General features: G+C 34.0%; 1 protein-coding gene across 1 annotated transcript in view; it reads right to left on the bottom strand.

The window, feature by feature from the left end:
• LOAG_05121 (hypothetical protein) overlaps positions 1–17,084 on the bottom strand; it is an 18,563-nt gene extending 1,479 nt beyond the window's left edge. Inside the window, exons 1-32 of the mRNA XM_020446771.1 lie at positions 16,827–17,084; positions 16,533–16,659; positions 16,313–16,420; positions 15,961–16,064; positions 14,409–14,490; positions 13,973–14,088; positions 13,290–13,500; positions 12,376–12,474; positions 11,367–11,469; positions 10,937–11,106; positions 10,450–10,565; positions 10,174–10,344; positions 9,591–9,787; positions 9,099–9,231; positions 8,610–8,725; positions 8,388–8,534; positions 8,028–8,203; positions 7,525–7,624; positions 7,012–7,159; positions 6,611–6,775; positions 5,938–6,072; positions 5,386–5,624; positions 5,055–5,200; positions 4,705–4,846; positions 4,320–4,455; positions 3,810–4,058; positions 3,366–3,539; positions 3,030–3,170; positions 2,779–2,904; positions 2,261–2,418; positions 1,809–1,944; positions 1,340–1,498 (exon numbers count right to left, since the gene is read on the bottom strand). Of these exons, the coding sequence (XP_020302926.1) occupies positions 1,424–1,498; positions 1,809–1,944; positions 2,261–2,418; positions 2,779–2,904; positions 3,030–3,170; positions 3,366–3,539; positions 3,810–4,058; positions 4,320–4,455; positions 4,705–4,846; positions 5,055–5,200; positions 5,386–5,624; positions 5,938–6,072; positions 6,611–6,775; positions 7,012–7,159; positions 7,525–7,624; positions 8,028–8,203; positions 8,388–8,534; positions 8,610–8,725; positions 9,099–9,231; positions 9,591–9,787; positions 10,174–10,344; positions 10,450–10,565; positions 10,937–11,106; positions 11,367–11,469; positions 12,376–12,474; positions 13,290–13,500; positions 13,973–14,088; positions 14,409–14,490; positions 15,961–16,064; positions 16,313–16,420; positions 16,533–16,659; positions 16,827–16,916 (4,536 nt within the window). The 5' untranslated portion in view covers positions 16,917–17,084 and the 3' untranslated portion in view covers positions 1,340–1,423. The remainder of the gene's footprint in view (positions 1–1,339; positions 1,499–1,808; positions 1,945–2,260; positions 2,419–2,778; positions 2,905–3,029; positions 3,171–3,365; positions 3,540–3,809; positions 4,059–4,319; positions 4,456–4,704; positions 4,847–5,054; positions 5,201–5,385; positions 5,625–5,937; positions 6,073–6,610; positions 6,776–7,011; positions 7,160–7,524; positions 7,625–8,027; positions 8,204–8,387; positions 8,535–8,609; positions 8,726–9,098; positions 9,232–9,590; positions 9,788–10,173; positions 10,345–10,449; positions 10,566–10,936; positions 11,107–11,366; positions 11,470–12,375; positions 12,475–13,289; positions 13,501–13,972; positions 14,089–14,408; positions 14,491–15,960; positions 16,065–16,312; positions 16,421–16,532; positions 16,660–16,826) is intronic.

Raw genomic sequence — 17,084 nt, 5'->3', positions numbered from 1 at the left:
CACACACACACACACACACACACACACACACACACACACACACACACACACACACACACACACACACACACACACACACACACACACACACACACACACACAATATATATATATATGCACATACACGTACACATACCTACATAGTCAAGAGATAACACTAGAACAACATCCCTAAGTTTACATAAATTGCTTACGAAAAATGATACACAAAACTTTCGTGAACAAATTTTTTGTTTAGTCTCGATAAGTAAAACATTCAGAATTATTGCTCAGTGCCCAAATCGATCAAACTGGATTGAATAATTTGACGGAAGTAAACCTCAAAAGGATAGCTTGATAATTATCTTGACAGTTAGCAAAGTAAAACACAATTTTAGTATGCAACAATTGTATCAAGATACTCTCGATCGAATAAATGACAGGTTTTGGTGGTCGTTTTCTCTCCCTTTCTCTTTCTCCTTAATTTATCATTAACAAATTTTAGAAATTGACGATCCGTTGTTATCTGCTCTTCGATATGACAAATAAACTCTCACTTAAAATATTCTGGCAAACTTTACAACATTAAATTACTGGCAATTATAATAACAACGTAGTAAGTAATAATAATCAAATAATCGAAATATACGAATTGACTATACGTCAAGTAACATGTATAAATTTGTATTTACAAAGAAAGAAAGGAAGCGGAATTATGCTACTGGAATATTTCCTGAACAGATTCATTTCTGAACACATCTAAAGAGAAAATAACATTGGAAAGCAATGAAAACCATTTTCGCTATTTATAAAAAAGATAAGAGTTTTCTGAACTGCATCGAAAAAAAAATTAATTTAGACTGAATGAGGGAATAATGTTGTTAAATAAACTGGAAATTATCTGAAATGAATGCTCGGCAAGGCAAACAAGAAATCTTGAACAATGAGATGAGGAAGGACAAAAGCTTCATTCAATTTCTATGAATCATCTCATTTCGTAGGGTTTTGACAAAGAAAACGATGGAACTCGTCGTTATTAAATAAATTTCTTCGGAGGCAAATGCATTTCTAAGGAAGTCATTCAACGACCAATTTTGATAACCGAGGAATTATATCGAGGAACTGATGAAGCAAAATAAAGTGCAAATGATGGTTAAAATGAGGGAAATGCGATGTTGGAAAATAAAAAATGCCGATTTAGTAGTATTTCCGAATCGAAACGAACCACAGCGGAAATATCCACTTTGAGTCACTTGACCATTTCCCGTTCTAGCCCTGTTTTTTCTTTCAGTCATACTATATTCCAATTTGATACTAGAGTTCAGTTCTTAATTTAGGCTCTTCTTATGATACAACTCACTCTGAACTCTTCTTCCTCTTTTTTTTGAAATCTGCGCTTCAGTGTAAACCATATCACTCTTGTTCTTTTGAAGTGCAATTTCATTCAATCAATCGTACTTTTGTTGCTAAATGTATCCAGATAATCGATCACAGCTTTATAACAGAAAGCATAGTGCTCCTAAAACAATGAAGTACCAGATTAATTATTTGTATCTTTTAACCTTGACTTCCCTTTTACCCTTTTAAAGGGAGCTGTAATCAGTTTCAAGAAATTACAATGAATGTGGATATTTGAAAGACATAATGGTACTTTTACCGTTAACAAGACCTAAAAGAAACACAAACTTATCATTTCAATCATTCGTAGATTTCTGGAAAATACTGCTTCAAAGGCAGATGTGTAGAGTGAAATAAGTTCACCGCAGTAGTAAGTTCTCAAATTTGTTTTTGGAAAAACAGGCAGAATTTACAGTGAGTTAAAAACGTACAAAGTTTCTGAACATAAGTGGTCTCTTTTGCTGTAAACTTCGAACAGTTTGAAATACATCGATACGATTTTCCGCTTTAAGCCTTTCAAGCAACAACGACACACAACAATAAAGACCCGTTTTGAACGATCCGTCTCTGAAATGACTGAGACAATTTTCAAACATTAAGATAATTTATTCCGGGCAAGACACTACGAAGTCACCGACAATCTAATTAATGGATACCTAAACGAAAAGGGTTAATAGTTGGCATAGTTAATAGCGTTTAGGATTGTTTACCTTGCAGGTATGTTATCACTGAAAGTGAAGTTCAAGCTATGATGAATGAAAGGACGGAAAGAACAATTATCTCCTTAATCTATCGAACTGCTGATGAATAAGAAATCCCTACACAAGAAAATGGGGTATGAATCATCACCAAGTAACTTCATGAAAAGACAAAGATAGGGAACCTTGAATGTAGAATAATGGGACCTGCTTCTTGATGGTCACTCTGTAAGGAAAGCACTCGACTTATTAAATCAATTATTGATTCAGTCGATTCTGGCAGTATTTTGTCTGCCGGCCAACACAGGTAAGCATAATGCATTACCTCGCGATATGTCTTCTCCTGAAAGGATTCTTTCCTGGTGCAAATTATTTTTAAAAAAGGGCTTTCAATCAAGACAATTCCAAAAAATTTTAAAAATACAGATTTCTTAGTATCGAAAACACCGCAAATTTCTCCAAGGCGAAACTTTAAAAAATCCAGATATTGAAGCCATTGACCCACGGTATTGCAATCACTCCCTTACTAAAGAAACATATAAAAAAGTTGCTAGGACCAGTACTATTGAAAGATATAATTTTTTCCTTCAGACTATAATGATTAACCGTAATTATTTTGCGGAATTAAGTACAAATATCACACAACTTATATGACAACATTATTTTCATATTTATTTGAAGGTCTAAGAAAAAAAATGCGAACTTTTGCAAACTTATAAGTAAACTTCCTAAGGGCAAATGTTGGAAAGAGCTCTTCTCCAATTAATTTGATTGAGACTTCACCATCATGTCCTAACGTTTTTATGCGTCCCACTTCACTCGGCCAGTACTGAAATTCAGAGCACATGAGAAAGAGCTCCAATGAAAAATTTGCTAGGATTTTTTTCTTTCTTCCGCTACATTTTTAAGAGATTTATTTCTATTAAAGTAAATAAATCTACATGAACAATTTACTTTTTCAGCCGGCGTAAATTCAGATTCAGATGACAACATTACGATGGCCCGTGAATTTTGCTCACCAATCATACACCAAAAATCATAGCATGTCTGTTCATCCAATGGATCTTGAGCCAGGATGTAAGGGTAAAAGTAACCCTGAAATTAACAATAAGCGGTTGCAACAATGTACAACAACTACATCTCCTTTATTACAGCGATAAAGGTATAAAAAATATGGAAAAACCTATGAATTTTACTCAAAATTTTTCCAGCCTCCAACTTCAAGCAGTAACTCATACTTTTAACACTTATTAGTTGAAATGGTTTTAAAAAATGACCAAAATACAGCACCTTAACCAGAGAAGCATTGATGTAAGTTGAATCATTAACACTTCCAATAACAACTGGTAAAACGATACGACAATGATCAAATGGAACAGCATTCTCGACACGGTTCTTCCTCAAATTCTCCGGCTTATGTGCAAAATTACATGTTCGTCGTGGTTCAAGCGTGCGCTCCAACCGCTGAATAAATTAAAAATGGAATCCATAACTAACTTGTTAAACGGATCACCAAACAATGATTTCTACAAATCTCCTGACATTATAGTTCCTAATCTTCTTTCCCAATCCTATATTTATAAAAGAACAACGGCAACTTGCATTATATTATTATCTATAAACTTACTGATTGACCATCAAATTCAGATCCACAAAGGATATCATGTCGGTGGTCAACAATGCTGATTATTTGTAGCGTGCTGAATGTCATCAACCTAGAAACCTGAAGTATACCTTGTATTCAACTTCCATAACAGTTAGTACTTTCTCGGAAGTTGAGGTATCGCTGTTAACTTGTTGCACCTTTGGAGCTGTTCGCTTTACAACAGCAGTAAATGTTGATCGGTTAGCTGGCGTTTGATGTTCGCGAAGCTGTGGCTCATTCAGTGTACGATAATGTTCACGAAATTGACTTACTTCGATATCAGTTTCACCAAACATATACCATTCAGCCAATGCTTTGTAAATAAAAAGATATTGTTCCTGAAATACACTTTCATCCATGTGCAATATTTAAGTGGACCCAGTTTGGTGAAGATTTTCAGCAAAGTTTTATCACTTGCAAGTAATCTCAAGCTTAATATCTATATTTAAAAATGCACAAAGAAATATAGGACTAAATTAAAAAATGAAAAATGTATCGGCAAATTAACAAAATAATAGAAAGTAAGGAAATATATCCATAAATTTGTTAGACAGACTTGGAAAATGCTACAGTGCAATAACAAAAAAGTGGAAACTTACAGCATTCTGAACCATAGTATTTCGCTGTTTTCTCATTTCTGACACAAAACCAAACACATCTGCTTTACCCTCCTCCATACATTGGTCCAACAAACTATCGATTGCAATGAAAGTACCTGTACGACCCACACCAGCACTACAACGATACATTTAGTTCCGTTCGTTATTAGCAGCCAAATTAGAAAAATTAATCTTCAGGTTCTTTCGTTATACCTGCTCGCTGTTCACTCTTACTGATTCAGTAGTATGCAAAGGAAAAAAAAAGGACGTTATGTGATTCAAATATCTAACAGAACAAATATAAATAAAGTGATAGTTATTAATACAAACCATGATACGACTGTTATAAAACCATACAAAGGTAAATGCCTTCAATTTCATATACCTGCAGTGAACAACAACAGGACCACGGATATAATCGTCTAGTTTGCGCAATTTCGATAAAAAGCGTAGCAAACCAGTAGTACATTCCGGTGCTTGTAAGTCGTTCCACGAGGTATAGTGATATTGTACAACATGACGCACTTCTGCAAATAACATTTTTTGTATCTCTTTTTCCCTCCGACAAAATCCGAAATGGAAAATTTCGCAAAAAGCCCACATATGATCAGTTATATCTGTTGTAAAGAACTGAGAATTAGTAAAAATATTTTGTATAGAAAGAGAGCATGATTCGTAAATGTTTTGCAAAAAAGAACTTCATGATCTATATCATGAGGAATCAGCTTAAACTACCTGATGTTTTAGTAACAAATTCCGTTTCTATATGAATGTCATTCAATTGCGCATTGCTATTGCTACACCGCGAATTTCTTTTGGAATTCGAAGATATTTCGTTAAGAATGGAATCAATCGAACCGCGAATCGATGATGAACGGGACCTGAAAATTGCGTTCAATAATAAACAAAAAAGTGTTTTTACTTCATTATCTCAAACACCCTCATTGCAACAGATGTACTTTCAAAAGAAATTATGAGAAAAACAATCTGTAAGCAAACTATGATACTTCATTTGGTGTTTATATAGGATTATCTTTAACCTAGTATAAGCGGTGAAAATAGCTACTTCGTATTTACAATAACTGCAGTAGGGTCGGCAACTGTATCGCCAGCTTTACTTGGAACTTCATAAGAAATGATTGCAGGACTTCCAGAGAGAGAACCATTTGCTACTGTTGATTGAATTCGACGTATTTCGAAATTGCGTATGGCGTAATCAGAATAGTAAATCGAATCAACTGGACGAACTTCCAACTTATCATATGTCTTTGGTCCATCATCCGGCCAGTACTTCGCACACTGGCACTTAAACAACAAAACTATTAGTTCGTTTCCATTTATTAGTTTTCATTAAGTAATAGTGTCAAATAGCATTGACAAAATGTTTTGGTGCAAAACGCAAAGTGAGAGAAGAGGGGAAAGAAGATACGAAAAGAGGAGAGAATGTGCAAGCTGCACTACCAAAGAGAAATGATCGACAGCTTAATGACTTCATTCCATAAACTGATATATAGCAAGAAGTCTGCTTGGATATGACTTAGAATCTTGAGGTGCTACAGATCAGAAGTCATGAAAAAACATTAGAAAAATTAAAATTTAAAAGAATGGGACCACAAACCCGGTTTCTCTCATAGAGATTGGCAACCATGACAATGACCCGCACTTTATGCTCCCAAATCATACGCCAAAAATCATCCGTACTAGCATCTAACGGACCCTGTGATGCAATAAACATTTTGCGACCTTTGTATCCCTGAAAAAAGATGAAAACAAAGCTTAACATATTGGTTCACATATGAAGAGAAATACGCCATTTCTAAATAAATGGAAAAGTTCCAATACTTCGTCACTTCTGCTGTTCTAAATTGGCAATGATAAAAGAAAGACTTACAGATCTATAAGTGCTACTTCTGCTTTACATAGTGACTCTTTACTACTCGATACTTATTCAGCAATAAGAGAGCAAAAAAGAATGTTTGTTAGTAAGTTCGTATAAATAAGACTTAGCAGAAACGCAAATCTCACTGTCATTCATCAAACGGTTATTGGTATAATAGTTTCGACACACAAATACGTTTGATGAATGCAACACTGGCTATTATACTCCGAATTTACTTCTCCACGACGATCTATATGCCGGAAGGAGTCAAGTCATCATGAAAAAGTTAACTAACCATGCAGTTATAAAGTTAGCAAAAATGTAAAATCAAACTGGAAATGAAATTAATAACGTAAAGAAATAATTCAAAAAAGAAAAAAGATAAAAAATGATTCGCATAATAAATGGTAACCTTAACGTAATTAGCGTTGATGTAATCGGTTGATGGATCATTTCCAATAATTGGTAATTTGACACGTGTAGCATCGAATGCTTTTATATCATTGTAACGATTTTTATGAGCATTCTCCAAGCGTTCCGAAGCACTTGACTCCATCGAACGATAATTTGGTAAAGCCTAGAAAAGGAACATACATGCTGAATAATGATGACAGAAGGTAAAGTGCAAAGACAGGAAGAAATAGAAGAGTGAAGATAATGGTTGCTATTACTTTCAAGAATGGAGAAAGATAACTGATATTAGAACAAGTGACGAGTGTAACATCTTAGGTTGGATCCTTTTGATACTTTTATAAAAAAGCATAGGACGAAAAGTACGAATTTTTATAAAAAGACAATAGAAATCACAAGTACATCAAACTCAGAAATGCATAGGTAATTGCTATCACGACGTCGTAGGCTATATTCTTCGGGTAGATCATCAATAAGTGTCGCATGAAAATGAGGCTTTAGAAGCATACGATCCTTACTCATCGGACACAGCTGTTTTATCATTCCACGCCTTAAAGTACAACAGAGCGAAAAATATAATAAGGAATCCACGATAACACATTTCTACCAAGTTATTAGGTATACTTAATTTACGGTTGCATGAACGCATCCTAATATCATAAATTTATAAAAGTGCAGTAAATGTTGCTTGTTACAAATTTAAAGATATCATTAACAAATCCTAATCGCAAGCGAGAAAATCCATTTTTTAACATGTGCACTAAAGATTTTTTAACATTTGCACTAAAGCAATAAAAATTAGTTACACAGAAATAGGAACTGCAGAAAACTGACTTATAAACTGCACACACCGTTTCAACATATGTCACATTTAGAAATGTTTCAAGGTATTTCATGCTTAGGTAGAGAAGATACCTGTGCAAAATATAGGTAACAAATGAGGAGACTAGCATGATGAACAAAATCAAAGAAAGCACACTAAACAGTACTGTCATCCACGATTGGGCCCACTGCTCTGCAATAAATTATTTCATTAATCGTCCATTAATAAGATAAATTGCTAACTCTAGTTTCAGAGAAAAAAAAATCATTCCTTCCAATCAATCAAGTCTAGAAGAATTAATTTGAATGACTAATGCCGTGGCTTCGGCAAAAGTCGAACACAAATGGACTTTCTACTTTCCATCTTATTATAGAATCAAAATACGATGCTGCTGTTGTAATTGCCAAAAGTAATTTATGTGCAAACATTTGATTAATTCTAAAAATTAGCGGCTTTTAGTTTTAAGCCGCTAATTTTGGGTGAAAGTAACGAAAGCTCAAATTCAACCAACAAACACATAAAACTAAGTTGAGGGACTAATAATCATCTTTTATTTCTCTAATGAATACTCCCAAAAAACACATCCAAAACATACCATCAAAAGCTTCTAAAATTACGGGTTTAAAATATCCGCTGAAGCCATACGCTGGACCACTAACAATTAACTGCCGTGATGATCGAAAATGACGTGGAAGTTCCGAATTTTCACGATAACTAAACCAACGGCTTCGATCTAAAAATCGTTTCTCTATGTTCTGGTGCAATCGCCTCCTAAAAAAATTGCTGATCAATATTAAAAATAAAGACATCGTTTGATGCATATACCAAATTTTACATATCATCCAAAGATAAAGAATTTAAGCTTAATAAGAAACATGAAGGAAGAGATACTGACGTGCTTCATGTGAAGCGTGAAAAAAAGAAAAAAAACTTTACGAATCGTAGGTAAATTTACCGCTTCCTCTTCATGAAAAAAGGATCATTGTGTCGGAACGATTCACTACGCGCAGCATGATCACGATCAACGCGTGCAATCAAGAAACCAGTATACTTTAAACCAGGTTTCAAGGCTGGATCCTCCGGTCGATGACGACTCAAGTACCTATATTTGGCTATGCAGAAAACATATTTAGTAGACAAATATTAACATAATTTCAATTTCTATTATATAACATACAAAACATTGCAGGGTTGTACACCAGCTGTAGTATTACCATCACCAATAAATGTTCTCTTCGGATACTGCATATAACTTTCCGCGATATATGCAAAGTAACGCTTCTGTTTCGTATCCTGAAAATTTCCAAAAGCTATTCTCAGTCTATTTCTTCCATATATTGTTCACATATATATCAGGCGAAGTGGAATAACTTCAGTAAGGATTAACAGAACAATGGTAAAATATTTCCGAATCTGCAACATTTCTATTGAAAGAGAAGAGATCGGAAGATCAGACTGCCAACAGCTTAATTAATGAATAAAAATGGAGAAGTATAAATGTTAGTACTGCAATCTCTAGAAGTACAAATTTACGTGCCCTACGATTATGTTGGCAGTGATTTGAAAAAAACTATATTGAAGACAAAAAAAAAAGTGACGGCTACAAAAAAAAAAAAAAAAACAGTACAGAGTTGTATTACATTAGGGAAAAAAGTAGATAAATTACTTGTTTGAGGTGCTCATTTTGCAAATTATTGCTCATCGTTTTAAGGAATGTGTCAACAATAAGTGAATCGGGTGCCGGTAAACTCTCAATAACAACGTCCGGTGCAAGTGGAACAATTGCAACGTAGTAACACCTACAAAACGAAAATGGAAAAGTTATTCGGACTCTTAAAACACACTGCTAGGTAAAAATTAGCATTGATACTAGTTTGACGACTCCCATGACTTCTTTTTGCATGAACAAGAATCATCCTAAGAATAAAAAAAGTGAAATAATTTATGTTAAAGTATAAAAGAAACGCATATACCATAATTGCTTACCTACTTTTTAAGATTATTTTTGAATTTTCCGAATTTCTCTCTACTTCGAACATAAAAGTTTACAAATAAAAGTCAGATTCCATCCATCAATATTTCATTTCTATGAGAGAGGTGGCAGCAAACTGAGATCTTTAAAATTCCATCAACACTTACAACTACAAATATCACTTACGCCACAGGTCCGTTCACTTCATCCGGTTCACTATTGAACGTCAAACCGAATACTGTTCCGTTTTGTGACATCGAAGCTGGAGCATCGACGGCATCTGGTTGTGCAAAGTCCGTTATACACTGCTCAGAAAATGTTGCATTTTCACTTCGACCAGCACCATTCTCAGCCCACACGAATGCCGTATAATTCCGATTCGGCTACAAGCTAGTAATTTTAGGAAAATTTGAGTGTTCTGGAAAGAACAGTGATTGCAGAAAATTAGATCCCGAGAAATTTCAGACCATTAATTGCAGACATTTCGGAAATTCTTAGTAACAGTAAAGTGAGCCCAGTAATCCTATGAGGAAATCAACAATCGTGCAAATAGCTTAATAATATTGAATAATATTCAAAAATCCTACCAAGAGGTCAATAATTAGAAATAAAACAACACCTGAAGAAACACACTGTGTAATTTTCTTGGAAAAAAAATATATTGACCAATAAAAAAGAAAATCATTAGTGTAAATAAATTTTTTTAATGTAATTCATTTGTTGGTTTAAAATTTTTGTTCCTAGATTATACACATTAAAAATCGAATACCTTCAACGGCCCAAAACGACATGAATAAAAGTCTGCAATAGCATCCGCACTCGTGTAACTACTATCATTATTATTGTAATTAGCGCACTGATTCTTCTCCTCTGCTGGGAAATCATCATTTGATAAAATTCCGCCAGGTGAAACATGTCGTATTTGTCCTCGCACTGTTACCTGTTAAACTTTGGTATTTCGAAAAATTTTCAAAACTTCCACTGTTTGAAGTCATGATATCCTATAGGAAAAATTATTCATATATAGAAACTGACGTAGACATACGTAATATTTAGTGATACGTCCATTAGGTGTTTTCGGTGGCATCCATTCAACTTCACAATACAAACCGCCCTGAAGATTGAGAAGACGTATTTCACCCAGTGTTGGTGGTTCCGGAGCTAAAATACATAGAAAAATGTTGTCGAAATTTATCAAATTTAAGCAAATCGAACTGATGCAACTTTAAATGGTATGTCTACCATTCTTTTTTTCCTACCCATCTTCGTAATTTAAGTCAAGATCGAAATTACTAGCTAAAGAAAAAGCACTGCAGGAATAATTCCCTTTCCTCAAACTCCAACAAATAATGCAGTTTTGACTTTTGAAACTGGTATGAACAGTTCACAGTCGCAATTTTCCAACCAAAAAATCACCCTTTTTTAATCTATCAAGTTTCTCGCTTCATTCACCCTCACTGATGCAAGTGTCAATTACACAGACGCATTTATTGCCTAAGTAGCCGCAGATCTACATACTACAGCAAAATTACCGCTTTCAGATGTCGTGAAATGTTCGGTTATTTTGAATGGTTCATTTTGACCATCGAAAACTGATATGAATAATGTGTACGGCGTTGCCGGTAACAATTCCCCAATGACCACGCCAGATTTTGCATTAGTATCCGACCATACTTCCACTCCATCTGTTCGCCGCATTAATCTGCAATGTTAGTAAAAAAAAGTAATGCAAGCTTGTTTCAATTTCAGCCATCCAATAGCTTCAATAAATCAATCTAGCTAGTTGTCCTTTTAGTTATTGCAAAACATACGGAAATATCTTCTCGGTTTCAGTTGATCTAAGAGTACATCTTGTTAAACTTTGACATGTCACTTTATCGTCACTCTCTAATCCGGTAAAGTACATGCTTATATCGAATTCTATGAAAAACTCAACGACTGATATATAATAAAAAGATCTACTTGAAATCAATCTTCAGCATTGGCCCATCATCCTCAGCATCCCATCGAATTTCCGCATGAGTTGCATTTGTTTTCACGGTTACATTTTGGATAATTCGTGGTGCTATAAATACGTATACAATGAAATTAGTTATTGAATGGCTTCAAGTCGACGTGAGCTTGCATACATGCAACGTAACAAACATCATGCAAATGACGACATGCACATTTCAGAAGGTTAAAAAAAAATGTCAGGAACTTGCTAGCACCAACATTCTGAATAATTCCAACATTCCAATCGTAAACTCTGATATAAATCCTTGAAACAATAGCATATTAATGCTAGTTAATACTTTTAATACTACATTTCAAGCATAAAATTTCGTATAAGAGCCTTGTAATGGTGGATTCCGATAAATAAGCCCATTAAGAGTTCCTTCCAAAGGTTACGTTAAATGAAAGAAATGTTTTAAAAAAATATGAATCAGCGCATCCCACTACCTTCTGATTAATTGCTCGAACAATTTACCTTACCCATCTTTGTTGGGCTTGTATGGTTACAGAAAAGTTACAGAAAGGTTTCAACGAAATTCAAGAATAACAAGGATCAAAGAGATCATACGTCTCACATTTAGCTGAGGTTGTTTAGAGAAAATCAAAAACTTAAACAGTGTAAACAGTGTGGTGAAAAAAAAGACCTTTAAATCATTAGGTACTGTAAAAAGGATATAATAAATTTCCTATTTCTTCCACTGCAAACTACTTCATCTAAAACTCTTACAGAACTGCTTTTATTACTTAAGTGTTCCTAAGCATCACCTATGTAGAATCAAAAAGCACTGGCTGCTAAGTAAATAATGTTTCCACTAAAAAAGAAAAAAGACCATTATTACAAGGTTGTCACAAACTAAGAAATTCTCAAGAATTTGAAGCTCTTCACTGGAATTCACAAACCAATAAGCATGCATTAGAAAAGTACAACTAGCAGATCATAAAGTAACATTACATGCTAAACCTCCTACTAACTCACTTTTCTCCTCAATTTTCTTGGTTTTTCGTCGTTCAGCAAGCAGGTTGAGGAATTTCAGTTTGGAGGATGAATATTCGCGAGTGGTAAGACTACCTTGATCTAGGATATTTAACAGATAATTTCTTCTGAACTATTTTCGGAATTCAAAAAATTCCTCTTTGAAACGTTATGGTAGATACTTTTTTTCCGAATTCTAAATGAAAAGGGGAAAAATTTTTTAAGATTTGAAAGATGGTGGAAAAAGAAAAAACTCAATCAACTTACTATTATATTTTCCTCCCTAAAAAAGACAACTGGTTCCCTCTTTCGCATTTTCCTTTTTCCATATCTACATTATTTGAAATGACATAACTTCTAAGTCAAGGAAAATTTAAACTCGTTCTTCTAGCATCGATTTAATGATATCACCGCAGTTAATACATAACCAATTCAAAAAATTATAGCATTTATAGTGCAAAAAGCTGATGATCGACAATCCCTATCAAAAAGAGGATTTATCAGCTTTTAAAATAATTAATGTTTTTACTGCTATACAACTACATCAGCATTTGAAGAGAAAAATATTTCTCGTTAAAACTAAGATTCTGCCAAGATTCTACTTCTTCCGATCTTCTCTCATTCTTGATAATACTGGTCTCACACTTAAAATCTAGAGCAGTTCTCAAACTGTGTGAAAAGGAGTAATCAATACCAAATGTCATAAGTTAAAATGGAAGGAAAATTGTAAAAATGCCATGCTTGAACACCTATCCCAATGGAACTGTTGGTCATTTTAATGCTTTGTTGCATTTGAATTTTATTAAGAAAATGATCTGTTGTCAGAATTTTTCCTTTTAAATGGATGCCATTACATAAACTTAAAAATGTCACCACAGAAAGTCATAAAATCAACGGGTAACAGAACGAGGAATTACCTTTCACAAAGAAATTGATCGTATGATTGGTGTTGATTTCATGTTTACCGGTTGTTTTCACATGACAAAGATATGTCCCGCTATCACTGTACTGTGCATTCTTTATTTCCAGTGACCAGCAACGTGGTGGTTCAATGCCGTCGGTGAAAACTTCATCGTATGGTGTATTGGTTGGTTCACGTATGATTGATGAATTCTGTATAAAGTCCACCTAAAAATCCAATTTTTTTCTTTCATTTGGTGACAAAAAAAATCAAAGATCGCCAGATTAACGAACAATTCTCGCAAATTTTTGAAAATCACATTTCCCGGTCAATATTATTCATCTACTCGCAATATCCATTTGACTAATATATGGAAGCGGTTCAAATGAATCATCATCTACAGAAGACAACCCAGGAAAACCGAAGTTAATACGCTACTAATTATTTGAATCTAAAATGATAATTCCGGGGAACCTTCGCATAAAGACTATTGACTGTTTATTCCTTACACCATAGGGCAATGTTAATTTTTTAAACAATTTGTTAATCTTTATTAATTCTTAAAAATTTTTTTTTAAACATTATTAACTATTTGTTCCTTACGCCACAGTGCAATGTTAATTTTTTAAACAAAACTACGGCAACAAGATTTTGCAATATTTTTAAACTTGACAGCGGAAAAAGATATTGAGAATAAACCCCATCATCATCAATAAATGATCTCGGATCCATATTGATGCAACAAAATAAACTGGCGTCTGTACCCTGGTAGACAGAATCTGATGGAAGCGCACGTCCCTGTACTAACAGTTCTCCTGTAATCATTTATTTCCAAAATTTATAAATGAATAACTGATCAGAAATAATTTTACGAAATTTCCACAGAGATATATTTTAAAAAATATGGAGGATATATTAGATGTATTCTTAATGATAGCAATTCAAGAGCAGCTCGAACTAAGTGATTAAGTGAGTGCCATTGCGCTATTTTTCATTTTCACTAGTTCCAATACTTGCAGAACTTATCCTCCTCTATCCTCTCCATATTCTGCAGCGATATGTGAGTTCAAGGGAGAAAAAAGCATAGTCGAGAACATTCAAATTTATCTACTCATAGAGAAAGGGAAAAACATACTTCGATCGCATTTGAAGGGAAGTAGTTCAATAGCTCCTTCTAGTCTCCAAGGATCAAACATTGGAGGACAAACACAAATTCCCTGCAATGTAACATAAATTAAAGGATAGCAATACAAGATCAATCTTCCTACAGCAGTAAAAGTAAACAATTTCAAAAACAAATTCATTACCAATTCCGAAAAATTGTTGGTACAAATGGAATATATTTTTTCGCCATTCAGATATGAATGGCGAGAAAATCGGGATACAATGAATGCTTTCCTCCTAATCTCATTTCAACCAGATTTTTTGGTATTTCCTATGAAATGTACCGACGGATAAATTAGATGATGCCAAGATGACAAAAGTTAATTGTATTTCAAATCTCTATAATCACTTATGCATACAGTTTGCCTTACATTCCTTTCACACGATCCATCGATCGAGCAGAAATGTCTCTTTTCGGTCAATGATATTTACTAAACAAAATTAAATAATAGCACTTGATTTCTTCCCAACTCCCAGATCAAAATGAATTCTGATATTCGATAGCATTCTGATCATATCGACATGAACAAAGCCAGTTTTGGTCACGTCATGAAAGTCGAGAACATTTCAACTACCAAAAATTTCTTCACAATAAATTAGTCATACATATGAGATGTAGTCTGGCACGTTTAGGACTTGAAAGTATAATTCATTATGCTATGAAGGTTACTCAAATGTCTATAAGCCAATAGTCAAGTAATAGCTAGAATGATAATCTAGAATCTCCGATGACGATTAAGAGTTTTCGACTGCATTCGTCGGCACTTATTAGTTATTTCATATAAAAACAACGAATTCAGCGTAAAAAAAGTCATTTTCAAACATTTTCAAAACAACGTTAGAAGAAATCAAACGACAAAAGTAATTTTTACAAAACAACTTCCGGTTTCGAACTTGCTCTCCGGAATGTAACACCCAATCCTCTAATCAATTTATCAACCATTAAAACTCAAGACTAACTACTAGCAGAATGGCTAATTGGGGGGTGCTTTCAAGTAAATTGTTTTCAAGTAGTTAAGTTTAGAACCCCCAGATTTTGGTTTTGAAATTTCAAAATGCACTAAATTAGCAAAAACACTCCTTAAATGTGTGGAAAAAAAATTGATATTTTTAACAGAATACGAGAAATGTTATAGAATCCTTCATAAGAGATAAGAATTCCAAACTAGATAAAAGACTTTCTTTTCCACACTTTTCGAAATGAGCTTTTCAAATTACTATTATTTAAATTTTTGAAAAAAAATATTTACTATGCAAATCATTCATCTATATGATTGAACGATTCATGATTGAATATTAAAAACTCCTAGGTCCATTCAGAATAACTTGGGCTGCTCACGAAACAGATTTCTCGTTTATGGATATATTCAGAAAGATATTTTTCCTATAACAGATATCATACCCATATCTCATATATGGGTTAAATTAAATAAAAATAAAATGTTTGAAAAAAAGGCAATTCTAAACAATCCTGAGATTCTGATGATTCTGAGCGTAATGAATAAAATGAAAATACAACAAACCATATGACAAGCAGGTTCTGGCAGTAGATACCTATCCTTGTAGTCATCACTCATCGACATGCAGTAATCATCCTGCCTGCCGGCACGACATGACACCGGAATTGCTGCAATACACTGTAAGTTGAACCAATATCTATTCTAGAAATGCAGAATATACATATGAAACTGGCAACTGATAATTCATGGGAAAATGGTAGGACAGTATAGACACAATCGAGTGCATATGTTAATCGGTCCAACACTGGAATCAACCAAATTTTTGGTAGCAATTCGATTAAGTAGAAATGAGCAGTCGATGACAAGACGAAACCTTTTCCAAATTGTGATATTTAATAAAAAATAAAAAACTCACAAGCTGGACAACTTGCTGGGCAAAGGCAAGATTTATAACCATTTGAATCAGCAACGCATTTACCACCGTATGCACAATCGTTGATCGAGTCCTCACATTCTGGTATCTCTGAAATATTTTGTTTTGAGTTTTCCTGAATAAACAACAAAAGACAATCTGATTTTTGTGATATATCATAGCATCAGAAATAAGATGGAATAATAAAAAAAAAAAACTACACTCAATTCGCTGGGTGTTTTAGGCTGTGGTTTAAGACCTGTTACACTAATATTTCCCGAATACCACATACTTGTAGCATCCAAATTATCACTCTTCTCATTGTTTGCCATTGTCCTCATGCCAAATTGCTACAAAAATTCGCATATTTAATGAATCTTATCAAATACATCATTCACAAAATCCTCAATGCTAACTATTTATCATTTAGATTATTATATTATTTTGCTCGTTTTTTCTTGTATTCAGATTCTTTTCTTGGAACGAAATTAAGTGAGATAAAATGAAATGGTCATACTTTTGTAGCCCTAAGAAGTAGAAATATCAGAGTGGACCACCAAAGCCACTGTGCTGTCCTTCCAGCTATTGTTGGCTTGCAACACATCATTACTGGAAACGGTTGTTTGTTGCAGTATAATGAGGGATCACCAAGCGGATCTCCCGTGCTAACTGTTGATGATCATTCCCGTTTACAGAAGCACACATTGCCAACCCAGAAAATACTGGTCTCCCCAAACAACCGCTTCTTCCGAAATATCACAAAGCTTATCTGAAA

This window comes from Loa loa, assembly GCF_000183805.2.
Source record: "Loa loa unplaced genomic scaffold supercont3.141, whole genome shotgun sequence".
Classification (NCBI taxonomy): domain Eukaryota; kingdom Metazoa; phylum Nematoda; class Chromadorea; order Rhabditida; family Onchocercidae; genus Loa; species Loa loa.
This window is presented reverse-complemented; position numbering and strand designations above follow the sequence as displayed.